This window comes from Nilaparvata lugens, unplaced genomic scaffold, assembly GCF_014356525.2.
Source record: "Nilaparvata lugens isolate BPH unplaced genomic scaffold, ASM1435652v1 scaffold2826, whole genome shotgun sequence".
NCBI classification, from domain to species: domain Eukaryota; kingdom Metazoa; phylum Arthropoda; class Insecta; order Hemiptera; family Delphacidae; genus Nilaparvata; species Nilaparvata lugens.
The window spans coordinates 19,212-43,038 of record NW_024090350.1 but is presented as its reverse complement, the minus strand read 5'-3'; the positions used below and the strand labels follow the sequence as shown (position 1 = coordinate 43,038).

Below are 23,827 nucleotides of genomic sequence, written 5' to 3'. Positions count from 1 at the left end.
TCTCATTAGATTAGCAAATATTTATGTATCTCACATTCAATAATGTTGTTTTATTTGTCATGTTCTATAATGCAGTATGTGTTTCATATTCAATAATTTACCTTAGGCTAATCTCTTATGTCAAAAATGAGCAATATCATATGAATTCATAGAAATACTGTATCCAGATTTACTTTGATTGATTGTTTGTCATGTTCTATAATGCAGTACCTATGTGTTTCATATTCAATTACCATAGACTGCTCATGTCAAAAATGAGAAATTACATGAATCCATAGAAATACTGTACCTATCCAGATTTACTTTGCTTGATTGTAGGTTTTGAGAATAGCAAATCCTTCTCATGATGTTAGTATAATATGTAGACTACTGGTTTATTTCATAAACTTTTCAATCTATTCACCATTTCATTAATGATTTCTCTCCCCTGAAAGAATAGTCTACAGGCCATGTGTGAACTGAAATATAAAATGAAAAAATAATTCTTTCAACATCAATTCTTTGTATTTGTCGTGATATACTAAGGCAATGTATATTTCAATCAATATTCTTGTAAATGTTCAGGAAATGTGACTAGAAAATTGTACATTTTGATGTGAATAAAATATAATAGTTCTCCAATTTATTGTGTAGGCCTATTTTAAAAATGTTTATATATAATAATTATATATATATTTATATCGAGAAAAAATGAAGCTCATTTCTTACACGAACCGACCTTTCCTTTAGCTACTTATTCGTTAGAATCTGATTATCTTTCCGGCAGCATCTGATTAGCATGGTTTACTATCATTGTCTGACATGAGACAAGGCAGTTGACTTAGTCAGAATCTACAGTGTTTTATATAAAATTAAAAATATAAAATTTTATATTTCTCAATTCTAGAAAAATTTATTTAGGCCTATAATATAATAAAACTCTATCATAATCAATTATAACTTATAATTCTATCTCAATCTTATAATAAAATTCAATTTCAATTTTCTTTTCGAAAATAAGTACTTTAGTAGCCTAAATGGGACTTCCTCACGCCCAACACACAAATTGATGTTCATATATAGATTTTGAAACCAAGCATTTTTCATGTTTCTTATCAAAACCTCCTGTCTTATTTTTCTGACACACTACACTGTAATAAGTCTTGGAACAAGATAAGAAAAATCACAATATGATTGTATTTTGCACCTCTAATTATTTTCCAATCTGAGCAGTTGCCCACACTAAGACCATTCACGTTCTAGAGAACAGAATGTTGGAGGCAGACAAAATAACAGTATTATTGGTTCATGATCATGACCAATGACAAAATATCAACAGACTATAAAAATCCTTCAATGACCGGACTTTTTTCTTATGCTATCTATATATTTAGACGTTAGATAATTAGAAAAAGAAGGTAGAGTCTCTTCCCCAATCCGATTAGTTGCAATCTGGAACATTCAATGAGAGAGAAAACATTACGGTATTTTCATTAATTTTCTCGCATCATATTAATGTTTGTTGTAAATTATTAATCGAGGTTTAGCTTAATAATTAATGTCCTTCTGTAGCAAAAATCAATGAATCTGGAAAACCTCGCTCACTTGAAATATCTAATCAATTTCATTATACTGGGAAACTTGATTCTATCTCTGTGTAGCCTTTGTTATAAGTAGAATAATTATTGAATTGTAATTTTCAGTATTATGAAACTTGGAAATACAGTAGGCTATTATTATGGAATATAAGCTGTATCGAATATTCATTAAACAGAATATTCATTATAAAGCTCAATGGGAAATTCATATTATATGGATTTACCAATCTGTAAAAAAACAGGATATGTGCATGATCAAGAAACCAATTCTTCTTGTGAATAATTAATTGAACTTAATTTTTTCTGCACTTAACTTACCATTAAGTCATGCACCAAGTATCCACATGTCACATCGTGAATGCCAATCGTCTTCATGGCACTTGCCACATATTCTTCAGCCGTTGGAACAAATATACTTGGTGATTCGATCCTGGATAATTTTGTTGCTATAAAGGATGGTGTCTGACATTGTATGGTTATTCCACAATTTGCATACTCTCTTCTCAGATCCTCACTGAATTTCAGGATAAATTTCTGCAAAATGTTAATTCTGCGATTAGCTTATAACTTTTACTATGACTAGTGTTCGTATGTAGTATATAGTGCAAAGGAAGATTAAACCACTGCATTTTGAGCTAATAGAGTTGGCTTCGATTAAACTCGAAATGTTGTACCGCATTAAACATCTTAATCAATAAATCATAGCTCAATTTTGAATCCGCTAGCTAGATGAATGGTTAATTTGATTTTAATCGATAACATTTGAAATAAAAGATTGTTCAAACTCAAACTGTGAAAATTACCCTTATAGTAAATTCATGGTTAAAATACTAATAAAAGGCGGCAGATAATGATCAGTGATAATGATATTGATAATGATAATGATAATGATGATGATAATGATATTACAATAAATAAAAAAGAAGAATGACTGATCACCATGAAAGTTTTAATTTTGTCATTTAGATTGGACAAATTTCTGTATTATATCAATCCTTTATTATATCAATCCATGGGTGAACGAAATACTTGTAAGACGTCAGTCAAGATCAGGAAGAATAAAGAATAGCAGCGATTACAAAAGGCTATTTATTGCTTTTATCCAAAATAAGTAATATTTTGGATTATAGTACCGGTATATTGAATTATATTAAATGATGATATTCTGAATAATAGAACCGTAGCCTACAGTAATATAGTATATGAACTCAAAATTATGATAGGTAGGCCACTATATATTAGGTTTATAGGCTACTGTAATAAGCTGCTCTATTTCTAAAAATATATACTTTAACACAGCTAATAGCTATAAAAAAATATTCTTAACTGTACTTTAACATAGCTAGGTTTCTAAAAATATATTCTCAATTTCTAAACTATACTCTATTTTATACAGATATAAACAAAAACATTCTAAACTATACTTCAGTATTTTAAGTTTTATTGTGAAAATTTTGTTTCTGGACAGTATTTAATAGAACTGTTCCAAATGAGCTGATACTTTTCAAATAAATAAAAAATATCCCACTACTGATGCGGGAACAAGACCATTCCTTCAATGGCTTCAATTATGGAATGAATTGTTTGAATATCAAGTTACTGAACAATAAATTAGAGGGAAATTAATATCAAATAAATAAATTAGAAAACTGGATGTAGCTCAGCATACCTTTGTTGCCCCGTAGCAAACCATGTGAGGTGTTTGAACTAACGATGAATAAGACCCTATATTTATGATGACTCCTTTCTTTTTTGTCACCAGATGAGGAAGAATGATGGAAGTCATGAGTACAGTTCCGTTGACATTGACTTCCACCATGTCACTCATCACTTGATAGTCATCTTGCAAGAACAGTTTGTAGCCGTTCAGCATCCCAACATTATTTATCAGGACTCCAATGTCCAGCCCACTTACTCCCTCTTCCACAGTTTTGTAACTGCTTTTTATATTTGTGAAATCAACGGCAATTGTTCTCACTTTGATGTTATACTCGTTACCTGTCGAAAAAATCTTTCATGATTTTCAAAGAAGGGTATGATATTATTATCAATAAATAATTAAACTTGAATTTCAAAAAACACTTTTGGAGTGAAAATGTACTTACTTTGGTAGTGAGCGACGATTGTTTCGACCTGTTGTTGGTCTAATCGATTAGAGAAAATTCCTACAGTCTGATGATGACCAACAACAGGTCTAAACGATCGTCGCTCACTACCAAAGTAAGTGCATTTTCACTCCAAAAGTGTTTTTTGAAATTCAAGTTTAATTTTAACAGTGAAAAAGTATGGATATGCAACAGAGTAATAAATAATTAACTATACAAAAACAGATATGGAAGTTACAGACTTTCTTCTATATGAATGATGCAGTACTTGAACAGGGAGCTTTGGACATATAGGAATAAATTATCATGTTTATGATTTTGTACGCAAGTATAATAATATGGGCTAAAGAAGCAAAAGAAGATCAAGAGTTCTCATTCAACACAATACTTTTGTATTCAACTAAAGTATGAATACAACAGATTCAACAGAAAAGTATGCAAATTCTACAGAGACCTGTTGAGGGTTTAAGAATGTAAAGTATTCATAGGCCTACAGATATTGATCTATCACATTACAACCATCCATAAACGTGAAAACTCTGTCAATTGTAATAAGTGTTGAAGTGACAGTAAAGTATAGTACTTAGTACCATATGTCTAAATCATGTTGAGGAGAAAAAAATTAGGAATAATTTTGAGTGTTTCATTCATATTGCATTACATAGATCGGTAGTTGACATTTCAACTCACTTAAATAGATCTGGAACTCTTCAAGTTTACTTTCTGATCTGCTGATTAGGATTAAATGCATTCCTTTTTTAGCCAACTGAAATGAATATGAAAATAACAATTTAAATCATTCTCACAATAATTATTATTATTCTAATATTCATATAGTGAGTATACTTATTTATGTATACCGGTATCAAATATCTGATGCATGAAAATTTGGAAGAAAATAAACAAAAAATAAAATGAATAGGCATTAGCCTTTACAATAAGTTACCTAGATCTACAGGGGAGTTCAATGAAATATATTAAAATTCTCATTCTCAATAAGTCTTAGGAACCAAGAACTACTCTTGAATTTCAAACGGAATTTCACAACTCCTTCCATCCATTAGAGTCGTTTTCTTGTGATATTTTAAAATTGAAGCAATGAATAGTAGAGGGATGGTACTAAGTACTAGGTGAATCATCAAAATATTAACAAAAAATCGTTACAAATCTGAACAATATATGGATGAAGTCCAAATACATCATGAATTTATATAGTCATACAAACAATCATTTCTATAAATATATTGAGAAAAAAATATGCATATTGTGAACACAAAGCATCTCTAAACCATGGATCAATATTCTACTTTTATCCAAGAATATTGTTTATGCCATTTTTAAAAACCTCATTATTATATATATCATGTTTCATCAGATAATAAGCATATATAACATACCTGGATAGCATATTCTCTTCCTATGCCATCAGTGCAGCCAGTTATCACTCATGAAACAGAAAATCTTCTACAAAAACTTCCATACACTTGAATTATCAATAAACATGACTATTTCATAATATGTAGTTATTTCATTATATCAATAGAACTATAAATCTGAGTACCCTTTCTAAATTATTTCTTCACACCATGTTTCGGCTACTAATGCCTTTTCCAAGTCTTGAAAATGACATTAGTAGCCGAAACATGTCGTGACGAAATTATTTCATAATCTATGTTAGTCTACTGTCAAGTGATAATATGATTCGTCCGTTAACTTTAATACATTTCACTGACAGCACCAGCGTATTGTATGTTGAAATATGATGCGTTAGCAATGATATCATTGCCTGGATCTTATCTTATATAAAAATGTGAATTTCCATCAAAATTGATGTATTTTTTACTGTTAAATTTCAATTAATTCCTCACAAGAATGATATGTGACAGCCGATTTGAAAAGGCACTCTGTAGCATCGTCCACAGCATGTTCACATAATAATGTTTAAAGAAAAATATTCACAATGTTTTAAGGAATTGAAGTACCAAAAGTAATTATAAATAGGGCTTTATAATTCAGTGTCATGTGCGCTCTTATAGGTCTAGGTAGCCTATATACAAACAATTTTTTCAGACATTACATTACCTAATTGGAGAAATAATCATACCTAGAATTGACACTTCAGAATGATCCTACTCCAATTCCAATTTTATTGTATTCAAGGAATTAATTAATCATTATTCTGTTATTCCATCAGAAAATCAATGAATCAGCATACCTGCCCACTCTCCAGTTGATTTCAGATCAATCGGTTTCTTCCACACTGGCAAAATCCACATTTCGTATATGAATTTTGAAATTCTATATAGATAGTACAATAGATACAGACCAAGCACAACTTTCAAAGCACACCAAACGCTTGATTCCCACATTTTCCACAAAACTTATTCACTAACTTCTGCTGATAGGATTGAGATTTCAAAACACCTCAAACATAATATAATAGCCTACATAAACACTTTAACAATGAATTTCAGTCGCATTAGAATAATTTCAATAGATAACATTTACAAAGTAACGGTTACATTCTTTATCAAAGAATAAAAATACAATTTCATTTCCTTAGTAGATCACCTAATTATTATTGTCAGTGATAATAGTTCATGAGTCAAGTGATAACCCCGACTGAAATCATGATGGATGTGCCGCAATCATTTGAATTTTCATTTGGTGTGAATTATATCAAGAATCTTACCATTCAAGAATGCGTCAAACCATAGGATATTATTAGAATTGAATCACTGTTGATCCAAACTGTTGATCAACATCAGAGAATGCGTTGCCTCCATCCATTCCATTACTGTACCGTACTATTGGAACTATCAGACTATGATAGAGGACTCTATCAGGACTACAGTAGGCTATAGCCTATAATGTATACATTTCATTTCCTATACCGTGGTTCTTTGGCCTTTGTTAAGAAACTATGATTAGCCCACAGTTACATTTACAATATTAATGACATAAAATGATATTCATTGTTACTCCATTAATATTAACATTGTCGATCTGCGAAGGTTGAAAAATGATCACATTATTCATTTTGATATATATATAAGTAATAAAACACAAGTAATTAGCATATTTAGTAGTACGGTACTCTTCAATTTCAATTTACCTAGAAAACTAGGAGAGGAAAATGTAACAGAAAATTTGTAGACTAATATTTGTAAGCTTTAATTTTGTGTTTGACAAAAATTTACGAAAGTCGCATATTGTTCCAGATATACGCAAAAAAGCATAATATGGTACTTTTATACCCCCCCCCCTTAGCACAGGGGGTAGGTGTGAGGACTTTTGATATGTTTACCCCCTTACTATCCTTAAAAGAGCTGCGGGGTCAAAAATTGTGCTCCAAACTTTTCCCTCTACAATCTTTCGTTGACTGGACTAAAGTGCTGTTCCTGAAATTGTAGAAAAGGTTTTATAATTATTTAATCAGGGAGCTTCTATTCTCGGTGTCACATGGAGATATCAGAGTATTTTTTTTTGTAAATCCGGACTGAGAAATACATATATAGGCCTATAAAACGGTACACAAATGCTTCTATTCAATAAGGATAGGTTATTCATCATATTCATGAGATTGATATTAACTCTATAGATGATACTTATTATATCGGTTAGTCCAAATCCGACAAGCTATCAAATAAATTGAGAATGACAGGATTTAAAATCAATAGATATAGATAGGTAATTCATTATTAAATATTGTCAATTAGAAGCATATAAGGTCAATTACTATATATCCCAGTCAGCAGTAAGGCTTGATTCAAGGCTCGAATTAGAAGCAGCCTTCACTTGTCAATCAAGGCTGAAGTTGAATCCAGCTGGAAACGATTTTGCTTGACATTCAACTCAAAGTCCCCTTGAATTTCCATACTAGAATCGAAATCAGCATACCCTTGTTTTTCAAGGCTAACAAACTTGGTTGGAATCGAAATTTAATATGGCATGCTATGTATTCGTTCGAATTTAGCTTTTATTGCATGGGTCAAACAAGTCTTGACTTTGCCTTGAATTCCCCTTGTCAGTCAAAGCTAACAGTCTTGATTAGAATCGATCTTGAATATGGCTCGAAAGGTATTCGTTCGAATTTAGCTTTTATTGCATGAGTCAAACAAGTCTTGACTCTGCCTTGAATAACCCTTGTCAGTTAAAGCAATACCTACTATTACTTCAGGCCCCACAACTAATTAATGACGTCATAACATGTAGATTGATTCTTCCTAGATCGTAGTAGTTTCTACTAGCTTATCAATGTAACTTTTGTTACTGTATCGATTTTTATTGGATGGAATACTATCTAAATTTCAAATTAAAGACACTTGTATTTTAATAAATAGAAATTTTATTGAAATAAAAACACTTTATTCCACAAATGCAATAATTTATCCATATTTTCAGATTGATAGACATAGGCCTACTCGATTCAGTGATAGAGCTATTGATAAATTCATCTCAACCAAAAATACTTAATAATAGCCTGTATCAGAGTCGAAGGAGAGGTAAATCAAAGATAAACCAAATTTCCTAACTCTTTTTTAGGAAAGAGGCTCCCACAAACTTGATCTGTAGTACAAAGAAACCCATCAGGAGATGTTTTTCAGTTAGGTAAAACCTTTAATATTATGATGTTATGGGCAGTTCCAACACTTTGCATTTACTTTTTAATTTATTAATTCAAAAGTTCTTTTACACACTTTATTCACACTGTTCTTCCACACTCTAATTACACTGTTATTTCACATTTTATTTACGCTGTTCTTTCACACTTTAATTAAATTTTCCACTCACACTTTATTTACACTGTTCTTCTACACTTCATGTAAACCGTTGTTTTGTAGAATTGAAGCTCTTTCTTCTTATCGCTCGTATCCATTTTCGTTTCAAAGTATCATCTTTCGAAAAAGTAAAAAAACCGTTTTAAACTTTAAAACCGTACAGAAACGTTTGGAATCTTGTTATAATTCCCGCAACAATTAGGTACACAGCAGTATCCCAATGATTTAAAACCCCAAATTCATTATTACTTTTCACAAACAAATATTAGAAGAATGATAAACAAACCATATTCATTGAAATGGAACACCGTGAAAATTGAATTTGTAATTCCAATTTTGTTGATTACCATATCAGATGTGATAACAAGCATCAGCGCCCTTATTCCGCTTACTTACCGCCAGTAGATCATCGATGATCTACATGTGATGACGTCATAGTTTATTAGAGATCAGTTGTGGGGCCTGAAGTAATAGTAGGTATTGGTTAAAGCCGATTTGAATCGATCTTGAATATAGCTTGCTACGCATTCCCTTGAATTTTGTTTCTATTGTGAGTGTCGAACAATCCTCGAGTAGCCTATTTTACATTGTCTTCTTTACATTGTCTATTTCTCATTGTCACTTCCAAAATCTCCTCTAATACAGGGGAGAGGAGATCAACCTGTAGTGTTCATCCCACACAGCACAAAAAGTTTAAAAAACGTTTAATAAATTAATAAATGTTTAAAATGTATAAATCCGATAAACATTATGAAAACAACGTTTAATAAACGTTAGGGAATTTTACTAAAATGAACGTTTACTCTATAAACGTTTAATAAACGTCTAGAATGTATATTGCTGATAAACGTTATGAAAACAACGTTTGATAAACTTAGAAATGTTTACTAAAATAAACGTTAGAAAGGTTGGTACAGTATGGAATTTCTACAGTACCTATCCAGTCAACACACTAAGTGAAAATGTTATAAGTGAAAATCAAACATTTTTTTCAGAAGGTGTCTCCTCCCCCCTCACCTTGTGTAACTTAATCCCTAAAAATGTCTCAATTTAGGCTTTCTGACCAATAGGCCTAATTCCTAAGTGGAATTGAATTCCAATCCCTTTCTATCTTCTTCGAAAATCGTCTCCAACTCACCGTTATCGAGATGTTTTACACAAATTAAGACTGAAATTTTTTTGAGTTTTCCAAAAAGTCTCACTTTAAGCTTTTTGTTAATCAATTCGGTTGCAGAATTGCAATTCAAATACTTTTTGTCTTTTGCGAGAATCGTCTAAAATGCACTGTTAACAATATAATTGACCTTTTGCGCTAAATCCAGAGGGACTTGGAATAAATTTGCCAGATGTTCAAGTTTCCCAAAAAAGTCGAAAAATTGTATTTCTAATCAATAGTTCGGATGCAGAATTGAATTTCAAACACTTTTTGTCTCTTGCGAAAATCGTCTACAACGTACTGTTGATGATATAATAGACCTTTTGCGTTAATTGTAATCCAGATATGGACTTGGAAAAAATTTGATCGATTTCTGAGTTTCCCAAAAATGTTCAAAAAAGCAGTCTTTTATCACTTATTCGGCTACAGAAGTAGATTTCCAGCACTTCTTCTCAATGCAAAAATCCCCTCAGACGGGCCGTTGACGGGCTACTAACGTTTAAAATTTTAAATAATTGGTAATTGATGATGGAAAATTTTGAAAAAAATAATTAACGATTCTGTTCATGTTATAAACATTGTCCTAGAATTTCAAATGTTTTCATCCAAAATTGAAAAAGTTATATCATTTTTTCAAATTAGATTCCAGTTTGTGCTAAAAATCATGTCACACACCAAGCCTATGAAATAATTTTCAAGTTTTAAATTCAAATAATAATAAACTAGGTACTATTTTATTGATTCCAACATTATTTCAGTGGACAAATGTCCCCCATAAAGAAATCATTAATCCGTCCCAGAAATATGGACTGTTTTAATGTTAACTATAAAGATTGTCTATATCAATAACTTTGAAATTCCCCGGGGTGATTCATGCTTGTGTGCTACTGCGCTTGAGCGACAGCCATTAAAGATGTCCTGTGGCTCCTGTCAGTTTTCAGTAGTTGAAGGTGAAGTTGGCTCGTTGTTTGTTTATCCTTTATTTTATCGCGTCATCAAGTTGATGATGATTTTTGATTGCTGAAGGTCTTAAATTAAGGTAAGATCATTCATTTATGTCTAGGATATTTATTGATAAGTTTAATAGCATACAGAAGTTACCTACTAAACAAAGATGTTTAGCCTAGTGATGGCAAAGCGTTCCCCAGACAAATTTGTAAAGCACATGTTGTTTTTAAAAGCACTATGGTAAATAATTATGTTAGGCCCTATTAATAACCCTGATACAACATTAATTGCAATGGTTAGTGTGTATAAGTTAATTTTTTTCCATTTTTAAACCCAAACAGTTGATTTAACCAACTGTTAACATTGTTGGTACTTTAAACTTGTAAAACAACTATCAAGACAGTGTGGTTTCGATTTTATGATTTAGGTAATAATTTTTAAACTAGTGATTATATGATTCAGTAATATCATAATAGATTGATTTAATTATTATGAATGTTTAAGATATAAGAAGCTATTGTAAAATGTTACAATAATAAAGCTAATACCAGAATAGGTATTAGGAATAGGTTACAATAATATCAGTTATTTATAGGCATATTAGGGACTATGGTTACATTTGACCTAATTAACTTTTTGAATACAGTATTTTGATTAGATAAAACATTATTTATTTCAATATGACTAGTATCAAATCAACCTCTTGAGAAATACTCTAAATAAACTGTAAATAGCAGCAATCATTCTTATTGATAGGCTACAATTTAATAATTAGTTCAGTACCTCCCTTGTATTGGTTTATTGTTTTAATACTATCAATTTATTAAAACCATACTAAATTATTACTTCAAAATTTCGGTGTAAATGCACGTCCAGTGCCAACATACCTGTCATCAAATTTTTGGTTGGGATCGATTATTAAGTATGCTATTTTGAGCACAAAATCACAAAAATTAAACGGCGGTCACCATTGTTTTTGAAATAAACTAAGTTCAAAGTAGCACAATTTTACATGCATTTAACCTATGAGTAGCAGCCATTTTGATTATTGAAATCATCAAATTATGATATTCCTAATCTGAGTTTTCCTAACCCAAAGCTTTTCCTAACCTAAGCTTTATTAACCTAAAGCTTTTCCTAACCTTAGCTACTTATGGTTGCTACTTATAGCATAGGTTAAATGCATGTAAAGTTATGCTACTTTGAACTTAGTTTATTTTGAAAACAATAGTGACCGCCGTTTAATTTTTTGATTTTGTGCTCAAAATATCAAACTAAATCGATCCCAACCAAAAATTTGATGACAGGTATGTTGGCACTGGACGTGCACTTTAGCCAAAATTTCTTTCAATTAGATAATTGCTTTCATACATGTTCCATTTGATTTCAGACGAAGGTGGGAATAGAACTGCAGATACATATTATACTAAAATCCACCATGACAGATGAATATGATGCCAAGGATTAGATTTGAAAAAAGTTCTTCTCCTCTCTACATTTGATGAAAGCCATTTTCAGTAAGTTGCACTCTATCTCCTTCAATAATCAAATTTTTAAACAAACTTACTTGTAACCTTAACAAACAAACTTAGGCTACCTACAATAGCCTATATTCAAGAATTACTGGAGCAGTTTTAAGATTTTATGTCAAGCCCTATTAATAACCCTAATATAACAGTAATTGCAATTTTTAGTGTGTATAAGTTGAATGTTTATCATTTTCAAACACTAAGGCCCGGTTGCACAAAAGCCGGTTAAATTTTAACCGTGATTAATTCCGCGAGAGCCAATCAGAGAAGCCGTTTTATCAAAAACGCATTCTCTGATTGGTTCTCGTGAAGTTAATCACGGTTAAAATTTAACCGGCTTTTGTGCAACCGGGTCTAACAGTTGATTAAACTGTTACCATTGTTGGTTAACTTCAAACTTGTAAAAAACTATTAAGTTAGTGGTTTTAATTTCATGATTCAATACATTTTAAGCTAGTGATTATATGATTCAGTAATATTATAATAGATTGATTCAATATCATGGATGTTTATGATATAAAAGAAGCTATTGTAAAATGTTACAATAATAGAACTATTCATAACACCATAATAGGCATACCTACTAATTATTAGTTATATTTATTAGGGACTATAGTTACATTTTTGTTAGGGACATGAACTAAATTTTTTTTTAATATTTTGATTAGATTAAACCATATTTATTCCAATATGACCAGTATAAAATCACCCCCTTGAGAAATACTTTAAATAAATTGTAAATAGAAGCAATCATTCTCATTGATAGGCTTCAATTTGATAATTAGTTCAGTACTATGTAAGGTCCTTGAAAACTCTCTTGTATTGGTTTATTGTTATATCATTTACTATCACTTATAAAATTCCTTTCAATTAGAAATTCGCTTTCATACATTTAATGTATCATTTGATTTCAGGCAAAGGTGGGAATAGAACTGCAGACGCATATACCAAAATCCACCATGACAGACGAATATGCTGCCAACTACAGTTTTAGATTTAAAACTCCTTTCTACATCTGATGGAAACCATTTTCAGTAAGTTGCACTATACTATTTCCTAATCACTAAAGCAGTTTTAAAATTCTAAAATGATAACTTTATAATTGAATAGGCTCAGATTTTTAATTTCATATGAAGCAAAAATTTATTGTAAAACAAGCTGCAAATTAGTATAGTAATTTCCAAAGAACCATATTGGAGACTTAAGTCACAATAAATCTCAATAATGTTGGATATGTTACAAGAAGTTTGACGAATGAGTGAACTGACAGAAGTGTGAACCAGAGTCGGTTTAAGGTTGTGCAAAGGCTAAAAATAAAATTTATACTGGTGATATTTTTCAAAGTTTTTCGGTTTGTATATCATCAACCTATCAAAATGAAAAGGTATTCTCAGGAAAACATTTTTTCCGATCATTACTTTTTGAGATATGAGAGCCTAAAGTTTGAATTTTTGGGACAGAATATTTAAAATTCGGTAAAAGATAAATCCTTGAGATTTAGAGGATAGATTCTTCATAGTATTGTTGAACTATTAAAAAAATATTTTCTGAAAATATCCATTTTATCGAAAATACAAGGTTTTTGGGCCACTCTGTATCTATATAGAACAAGACAATTATTTATCATGCAAATATTGGTTGGTTCTGAATTTATTTATCCTTTTGTGGGTACAATCCAAATCATAAAAATATAATTTGGAAAGAATAGCAGGCTTTGCCCAAAACTATTTTATTCCCAAATTTTGATAATGAATAATATGTCCCAAAATGTTTTTATAATTTTACTGCTGAAAGTTCAAGTTTAATTTTCATTGATGTTTAAAAAAATATAGGTATAAAAATCAGAAATAAAATATAAATTACTAGCAGGCCCTCTTTTTCATGTCTATATTGACTGGACTAATATGGTTGCAACTTTGAGTGAGTTAGTGTGAACGCATTACTGGGATAAAACATACCTATAGTCTTTTTTCTTCAGGGCTACTTTTGAATAATACTTGAGAATAGAAATCAAAGAAAAATAAAAATAATATTATTCTAATATTTTTATTTCTAAAAAGAAATATGCCAATTTTAAAATGGGTACTTGAATTTCTGTTTTTATTTACATACCTACAGGTATGGTTTGAAAAACAAATACGGCTATCTACTACAGTGCAGTGTAAATATTGCCTAAAACGCTAACCTTGCTAACATATAAAAATTAACATACAATAAAAATAAGTAACATCCATATTTACATAACCAAAAATGATTCGACTATAAAGGAATAGCACATTCGCTCCTGGGTGGCACATATATGTGCGACATGACTAATCAACTCCTCCCAATAAAAAAATTAGGTTTACTTCATATATACCAGTCAATTAATACAGGATACTCCACACATTCCAAATCATATCACCTGTTGAAATGAATATTTCCTTAACATTAATTTTGAATTACTCTGGAAGATCGTTAAATTCCTCAAGTTTCTCAAATTTCAGGGTTTTTTCACTGGTGACACATATATGTGCCACTCGGTCTTTATATAGAATGGTGAGTGTAAACCAAGGATAGTGTATAGCAGGTTGCCTCAATCGCGTTTACATACGCGGATGAGATGGCATGAGCCCACGTGGCAAACGCCGGCTTGCCATAAGAATTACATACAAAACACCGCGTCAAATATCACTTCCTCACATAAAAACCGCTGTATTGATAAAAAATATGAATATGCTATTCAATTCAGAAAGAAACAAGCTCCACATCAATGTGTATTTTGAAAACATTAATTCATTTCGAAAAGTGTAGAAAGTCCTTGAATCTATCACTATATTCAATCGGTAAAACCTATTCATATTTGTGAAAAGGCTGGTAACTTATTTGTTTTGGACTTATTTTAAACAATAATATGACAAAATGAAGCGAACTTATTTAATTTTATGCTGGTCGTCCAATAATATTTAAAAATGATTGTTTCTTATTTGACAATTGTTTGTGAAAATTGATAGTTGTATCGTCGCCCGGAATGCTAGTTGCAAGCATTTGTATAAGACTTTATTAATTGACATATACCTAGAACCAATTTAGCGAAATCATGGAACTGTTCACCATGGTTACAAGTTATTTTTAGAACGTTGAACTGTCTGGTTACTAATAATTATTTCAGTTGTCTACTGGAAAGCGAAGTGCCAACACGTTGCTCTTGTATTGTGTTTTTGTTTCTGCTCAGTGCAGTATTATTATTATTATTGACGATTATTAGTATATTTTATTGATTATTTTCATGGGACACAAATTTACAAAGGAAATGCCATATATTATTCACGGTAGTATGATATTTTTTATTTCAATGTGTCCATGGGATACTTATGAATGCAAAAAACACTTGTGTAAAGCAAGAATAGATCTTAATTATAATTTAAATAGTTCAACAAATTATAACTTCAAATAATATAACATTAATTATTCATGAAATTATTTATTTATTTATTTATTTATTTATGGAGACAACAGGTCACCCCTAATGTGTCTCCTTCACAAATACAACAATACAAGATACAATACGTGAAATACAACAATACAATGAAAAAAAAAATGAACAAAGTAACTTTCAATTGCAATATTGTTAAAAGAAAAAAAAAACTATAGAAATACAAGAGAAGGAAAGAAAAATAGATGTATACAATAAAATAATTATAAAACGGAATATAGAAATGAAAAGGTTCTAAAATTAAAATAAAAATGTTACAAAGAATGGATAAAACTAACAAATGAATGTCAGAGGACTGGTACCTGCCAATGAAGCAACAGAATGAGTAATATGTACGAGAACATAGTGCAATAGATACACACCTATATGCAGCAACAAATAATCGACAACACGACTGAGCAAGGATATCTCACAATAGACTGTTTAATATTCTATAAAATTTTTCACGAGAGAACCAGAAGATGTCCAGTTGCCCAGAGAAACAGTTGAAAAGTCTTTGAATTCTGTTGACTGGAGAATTATAGTGACTCACAGTTCTGGACCGGGGCACAAAAAAAGAGAAAGTGGAGCGACGTGATATGGTAGATATATAAATATTTACATATGAAAGCAAATATGGGGAATCTATTTTATTATTTAATAAGCTATGAAGAAAAATTAAAGACTTAACATCTCGTCTTGTTTTTAATGATTTCAATTGAAACATATTTCTCAGAGTGTCAGAGGGAAAGTCAAACGGACAATTGAAATTGAATTTTCTGAAGTGAATGTACCTTAAAAATTTATTTTGTAAACGCTCCAAAAGTAGCACTTGATCATTACAATAAGGGTTCCAAATTTCAGACGCATACTCAAGAATACTTCGGACAAGAGATTTATACAGAAATATTATGGGTGAGACATCATTGAAAGGTGAACATGTTCTCAGGATAAACCCCATCTGCTGATTGGCCCTACTACACAAAAGGTCTATATGTTTATTGAATGTAAAATCAGAGCTGTAAATCACACCCAGGTCCTTAAAAGACTCTACCTCCTCCAACGGTATACCATCAATACTATAGATGCATCTGTGTGAAGCTACCTGCCGGGAAAATGATAAAGTTTTGCATTTAGCTATATTTATTCTAAGGCCATTATTCATACTCCATACACTTAGTTTATCAACATCCATTTGAAGGCTAAGGCAGTCATCAGGGCTCAAAATCGCTTTGTACAGCTTCACATCATCTGCATACATCAGACAGGATGAACCATCAAAGACAGCAGGGAGATCGTTAATGAATAGAAGGAAGAGAAGTGGTCCAAGGTTAGAACCCTGAGGCACCCCAGATGTACAGTTGAAAGTTCTAGACTTGAAATTATGTACTCTAACATACTGCACTCTTGAATTCAAATAGCTCTCAACAAGATTTGCCAGGCTTGTACAGAAACCAATCGACTTTAGTTTTTTAACTAATATTCTGTGATTGATTGAATCGAATGCCTTTGAGAGATCAGTATAAACAACATCAACCCGCCCTCCACCGTCAAGAACTCTGGATACCTCATTGCTGAACTCCATTAGATTAGTCACCGTAGAACGGCCTGACAGAAATCCATGTTGCTCGTCCGCAATTACTCCCTTCACCTGCCTGTATATAACTGCATGCAAAATTCTTTCAAAAACTTTGGAAAAGCAATTTAAAATTGATATGGGCCTATAATTACTTATATCAGTTCTCTTACCTGACTTGAAGATAGGAGTAATTCTAGCGACCTTCCATTTAGAAGGGAATTGGCCAGTCCTAATCGATAAATTGAAAATGAATTGCAATGGACTAAGGAGTACCTCTGCACAACCCTTCACAATAAAAGTAGGTATCAAGTCAGGGCCCTCGGAACAGCTAGATCTAAGGCTGCTAATAGCAGACAGGATCTCGTCAGAGGAGACAGAATCAATACCAACACCTAATCTCAAGCTCCCAGACATCTCCAGCTCATTCTCATGCATATCAGGGGCGGCGTGTGTATCAATCTCATACACTGACTCAAAATATTTCGCGAACCCATCTACAACCGCAGAACCGCAGTAGGACTCCCCATTCAGCGACATCGTCGACTCCACAAACGACGTTTTTCTTTTGGAATTAACATAATTCCAAAAGTTTTTCATACTTCCATCTAAGCCTGACTGAATCGATGTCAAATAGTTTTCATGAGACTTAGATATTCTAGCTTTCAATGATGTTCGTAAACTTTTGAAAAGGTTATCATGATAAGGGGACACTCTTCTCTTTCGTGCACATCTATTCTTAATCCTCAAATCAGAAATTATATCAGGAGTAAACCAAGGAGGATATTTATTATTTTTTTTTCTTCAATACGATCCTTGGAATACACTCATCCAAATATTTGTAGAGTAGACTATAGAACTCGTCCACTGCAGAGTCGACATCAGTACAGCCAAACACAGAGTCCCAACAACAGTCTCGCAGCTTACAATAAAGTTGGAAGTAATCCCCTTTAGAATAATTATACCGGGATTCAAATGGATCACCCGGAGATTCATTTGCCTCCGGAACAGAATACGAAGCATCAACACACAATGCCGGGTGATGGCCGTCTTCAGGAAGCAAGGGATCATCGCTTTGGAAGACTTTGGCAGGAAAGTTACAAAGGACCAGGTCCAAAGTCCTACCCAGTTCGTTTTTTACCGGATTTAGAGAAACAAGTTCAACTACTTTACAGTACAGTAGTGTAATGCGCTTTATTTTTTGATAAAATAACAGCATTAAAGTCATTAAAAGTCATGATTATCTATTTTTTTTATCATAATTGGGATAAATAAAAATCTTTATAATGTTTAAATGATGTTCATATATTCTTAGGGCTTATCTAGACTGTTTATTTTTGTGATAAAGCTAGGCAACCGTTGATGGGTTCGCATTGCTATGTTTCAGGAGTTGTTGATAAAATAACGTTAATATCCTGAAATTCCTAAAGAAGCTGTTAGTTCTTTCCACAGACTTCATAAGGATAAAATTTCTAAATGAGAATAGAATCTGTTTAAGAGAAAGAACTAAAACGATGCAGAAAAAACTAATAGAAAGTACAAAAACGTATTTGAAATGGTATTATCAAATCAAATTGTGTGTTCAAACGATTTGTTTTAGACTCGCCGGTAACATTTATAGGATTTTTACTGAAAATTAGTTTGATATTGTTTCAAAGGGGATAAAATGCTGAACATTTTGATGTCAATCACTTCTATGTAAAGTTGATGGTTGATTTGCTATGAGGGCTCGAAGTTGGCATTTTTACATTTGAATGCATGTTAAGCCAGGGCGAGAGGTCGCAGCATGACGTCACACCATAGCAGGCTGCGTTCTCCACGCGTCTTATGTGATCAAGGCAACCTACTATTATACTATTCTTGAGTGTAAACCGCCTGAACCAGCCCATTTTTTTTCAATTATAAGGAAATAGCAGTATCATCAAAGGCCAATGACATACATATACGTACACAAAATTCATCATTAGTAAATTATTATTATTGATCATGTTTTCAAAGTATAAAAATAATAATCCAAGAAAATATTTGACTTACAGATAGAAAATTGAATTGTCCAATATGTTGTGAAATGAAAATAGTTCATTCAATAAACTTATTTGTGAATAAAACAATCATGTCAAAAAGGCTTTCTTTTATGAAAGTATGGACTAATCATAAATTAGTAGTCCCAATACATGTGGAAAAATTGCAAATCAGTTACTTGAATCAAAGAAGAACTCATCGTTTCGTACACTTCACCGCTTGCTCCCAATACTCTTTTCAAATTTATTCTACATGTTTGCCTTTTTGCAACCAATGTCCAATCACTGCTACCCAAAGACGGAACCTCCTTCAAACACAGTTCTTCAACAACCTTTGAAATTCAACGATACCTACATATGCACATATACAGAGTGAGTCATATGTATGGGAACCCTTCAATAATTTGGAGACTGTTGTAGATATAATAATGTAACTTTCAGGATAAGTTATTGATAGAATACTCTACCTTTTAATGTACAACCGAGTTCCAACCCCACATAACGGGTTTACTTGGGGGTTGTAACTGGGATATTTAAAATGTAAACACCCATTGTGTGGTTAATCATTTTGAAGGTCTTTTTAAAACAAGAAAGATGACATCAATAATAATGTTCTATGATAATTGTATCCAAAATGGCGGCTGATTGAAGTTTTAGTTTTTGAAGAAATGAGGGTTTGTAACTCAAATATTTAAAATGTAAACACCCATTGTGTGGAACATAATTTTAAAGGCCTTTTTAAAACAATGACGACATCAATAAAAATGTTCTATGATACTTTTATCAAAAATGGCTATGATTGATAAAAGTAATAAAACTTAAAACAACACTTTTTTTGATGAATAACGAAACACATTGAAAAACTGATTATTTATTTAGTAATCTGTTTGGAACTTTTTACTTTCCTTGCCCTATTACCATAGGTAAGGAAAGTATTGCTTTCCGAAAAAAATTAAGGTACCCCAATTTCTAAATTTCTATACGTTTGAAGGTCCCCTGAGTCCAAAAAACTGGGTATTGGTCTGTGTGTGTGTGTGTGTGTGTGTGTGTGTGTGTGTGTGTGTGTGTGTGTGTGTGTGTGTGTGTGTGTATGAGTGTATGTGCGTCTGTGTACACGATATCTCATCTCCCAATTAACGGAATGACTTGACATTTGGAACTTAAGGTCTTTTCACTATAAGGATCCGACATGAACAATTTCGATCAAATGCAATTCAAGATGGCGGCTAAAATGGCGAAAATGTTGTCAAAAACAAGGTTTTTCGTGATTTTCTCGGAAACCGCTCCAACAATTCTGATCAAATTCATACCTAAAATAGTCATTGATAAGCTCTATCAACTGTCACAAGTCCCATATCTGTAAAAATTTCAGGAGCTCCGCCCCATCAATGCAGATAGAATCCCAATTATCAGGCTTCAGATACAATTGAAACAAAAAAATCAAGTGGAGTAGATTGAGCATGAAAATCTCTACAATTAATGTTCAGTAACATTTTCACCTAAAATTGAAAATAAGCTTTAAATTTGAGAAAATGTGATTATTCAATTGCAAATTATTGTTGATTCTATTAAATCATTCACTATGAAGAGATAGCAGACCTCATGTGTGTCTCCAGCGTTATTACCCTGTCACCAGCTGGCTCAAATCACTGAATAGTAGACTTGAGATGCGCGGGAACAATAGTGTCAGGTGATCAATTTCATAACGGCAAGGAAAGTTGTGTGAGTGCGCCACACCAGATTTTTACATTTCATTTCAAAAGATGCTCCCGAAATGCTCCCCTTTATTCTCTCGTTTGACAGTGTGCAAAACTGTCATAAATGTGAATGAGATGTCCTTATGAAGGTCTAAGTCAACCACTTATGAGGGGTTGAAATTCATTTATGTATGTCAAAAGGTAGAGTATTCGACCAATAACTTATCCTGAAAGATACAGTATGTATATCAGTCTCCAACTTATAAAAGTTTTTAAGCTACATAATCAGCATTCTGAGAATTGATTACCGAGAAATTTTATATTTTACTCATAATAACCTATTAAGTTATCCCACTAAACTGTACATTTCATATTTTACAGGACCAAGAGCAGAGAGACTACGCCTCATGAAGCTCAAATCGAGGACGATAGCAGTTCAAAGTAAAAATATATAATTAGTTATAAATTGAAAGTTCAATTTTTGTAATATTTAATAAAAATCATTGCATTTTATTGAAAATAATGCTTTCTTATTTACATTTTTTGCTCATATAGATATACTCTGAAGTTAAGCTTTAAAGAAAATAAACTAATATAGATATTAATATATAATATTTAATATTTTAATAGATATTCAAAGTAATAATTGATGTGTTACTCAGATGTATATGAACTGTATTCCATTTGAGGTGTTGCAAGCATAGAGGGCTGTTGAACTAGAGCAGATTTGATTTAATTAATTCATGGAATGGCGAGTGACTCATGCACTGCTCCCTCGCAGGACAGTCTGCAAGCTGTTATTGGTTAGCAGAGGTCGATCTCGACTCAATCAATACAGCTACAGAGACAGTTTATAGACTGCCCTGACAGGAGAGAATGAATAAGTAATTTGCCATTCACAGGAGAATTTTAAAGAATATTTCAATTTGAATAATATTAAAAATATAAAATATATATTAATAGTCTGATTCAGTGCAATCCAATATAAATGCTTAATCATAATTCAAATTTCATCCAGAATTTGAAATAAATCTGTAATTCTTATTATTCATGATTCAATTATTCTTCCAAACTAATGCTCCAATCTTACTATTGCCTTAGTACTCTATTTCTATACTCAGTGGACATCCATACATTCTATATATAGATGAAATCTATATAATATATATTTTATATAGTCTATATATATATTATATAATCTATATATTATATAGATTTCATCTATATAATATATATATTATATAGTCTATATATATATTATATAATCTATATATTATATATAGATTTCATCTATAATTATATAGAATGTATGGATGTCCACTGAGTATAGAAATAGAGTATTAAGGCAATAGTAAGATTGGAGCATTAGTTTGGAAGAATAATTGAATCATGAATAATAAGAATTACAGATTTATTTCAAATTCTGGATGAAATTTGAATAATGATTAAGCATTGATAATGGATTGCACTGGCCTTGAATCAGGATTGATTCACTCTAAACATCCAGCTTGAATCCGACTCTAATTGATCTAGAATCACAATAGAATCGAGCTTGAATTTCGTGAAAGGTGTGCCAGGTGGCCTTGAATGGGGGGATTGCATCCAGCATGCGTTTCAAGCCTGAGTCAAGACTGCATCTCAATCCTGATTCGACCGTGCATCTCGGGCCTGAATCGAGCTCGCAACGCGACCTTGATTTTAGCTCGCAGCACCAGCCTGATTAGAGCCTGCATTTCGAGCTCGAAACTGGCTTGAACGATGTATAAACGGGCTCTTGAATTTAACTCATTTCGAGCAAAACGCATGCGAATGAAATCTTGAATCAAGCCCTCACGTTTGACAAAATGAGCTTGTTTTGATTTCGATTCGAGTTGATTTTGCTGATTGGGTTTTAACATGAAGAGGAGAAACCCATTTCTCCCTCCATAGTTTGTAGCATGGACACAGACGGACATCCTGTGCACAATTGGATGCGCCGTGTCATTTTGCTTCATGTTCTTGTGATGAAAACATCTCTGTAACATACACAAACCAATATACATGCTGACCAGTACTTGGAACATGGCCAGCAATAGATGGAGGGGAGTGTTGCCATGTTGCGTTACAAAGCTCTCTCACTCAGACACAAAAGAAGGAGAATGCTGCTAGGTAGTGGGAGTGATTAGTGGAGGATAGAGCATTGGACCTCTCCGTCTTCGAGGAAGAGCCGTGTTAAAAATAATTTATCTCACATTTTAGATAAATCTTGGTTGTAACCTGTGTGTATTTGTGGCTGAGATGATGAAAATCAAGTTGGCAGCAAATGCCTTCTGTATGGATCAGAATACTGTGACAAAGTGGGATGCTAAAAAAGTGTACTGACAATCTGTACTGAACTGTTTTTAAACTTCTTTTGTTGACTTTGTGTTCATTGGAAATGTCAAATTGTTTTAAAATAATTATTGTCTGTAAATTTTCTAACTGTATACCTCTTAAATAGCTATATAGCTGGAGAGGTTATTATATATGTACTTGGTGAAATGTAATATTGTGAAAATTTAAATAGATAAATAAATTGAAATAAATTGAATTGTGCATATACGTGACTTGAAGTCTGACTCCAGCTATCCAGTATATAAGGCAAGAATAGTTCGTACACCATTCGGATATAAGGCAAGTATATAAGGCAAGAATAGTTTGTACACCATTCGGATTGAGAAGTGTGTTGCGATTATATGAGAAAAATAAGCGTGGACAATGTGTGTTTTTTGACGTATTTTTGCCAGAAAGGTTTTTATCAGACCTAAATGGACAAACTTTGGAAAGTTTTAATAATGGGAAGTATGTTATGAGATGTATTCACCGGGAGGATAAACCATCATTGGTACTTCTGGATGATGTAGCAAATTAGATAAGGAATAAAATGGAATAGGCCTATTTCTTAGCTGTATACAAATAAATTCTCTATATTAAACTATTATGAATTTTTCATAGTGGTTTAGTA

At 32.0% G+C, this 23,827-nt stretch overlaps 1 protein-coding gene and 1 long non-coding RNA gene across 3 annotated transcripts; one reads left to right on the top strand and one right to left on the bottom strand.

Annotated features, from left to right (window-relative positions):
- Positions 1–485: 485 nt before the first annotated feature.
- On the bottom strand, positions 486–6,321 carry LOC120355561 (very-long-chain 3-oxoacyl-CoA reductase-like). Of its 2 annotated transcripts, XM_039444110.1 has the most exons (6): positions 5,898–6,318; positions 5,080–5,126; positions 4,373–4,448; positions 3,247–3,575; positions 1,896–2,111; positions 486–1,431 (listed from the first exon to the last, which is right to left on the bottom strand). In XM_039444110.1, the coding sequence occupies exons 1-6, from the start codon at positions 6,049–6,051 to the stop codon at positions 1,333–1,335; spliced, it is 921 nt and encodes a 306-aa protein (XP_039300044.1). In that variant the 5' UTR covers positions 6,052–6,318; the 3' UTR covers positions 486–1,332. The 2 variants fall into 2 exon arrangements, with proteins under 2 accessions (XP_039300044.1, XP_039300045.1); XM_039444111.1 differs by lacking the exons at positions 4,373–4,448; positions 5,080–5,126 and having other exon boundaries at positions 5,898–6,321.
- Positions 6,322–10,503: 4,182 nt separating this feature from the next.
- LOC111059493 lies at positions 10,504–21,364 on the top strand. Its single transcript, XR_005573592.1, has 4 exons — positions 10,504–10,658; positions 11,958–12,084; positions 13,011–13,130; positions 21,226–21,364. It is a non-coding gene; the product is annotated as an uncharacterized LOC111059493 (long non-coding RNA).
- Positions 21,365–23,827: the final 2,463 nt, after the last annotated feature.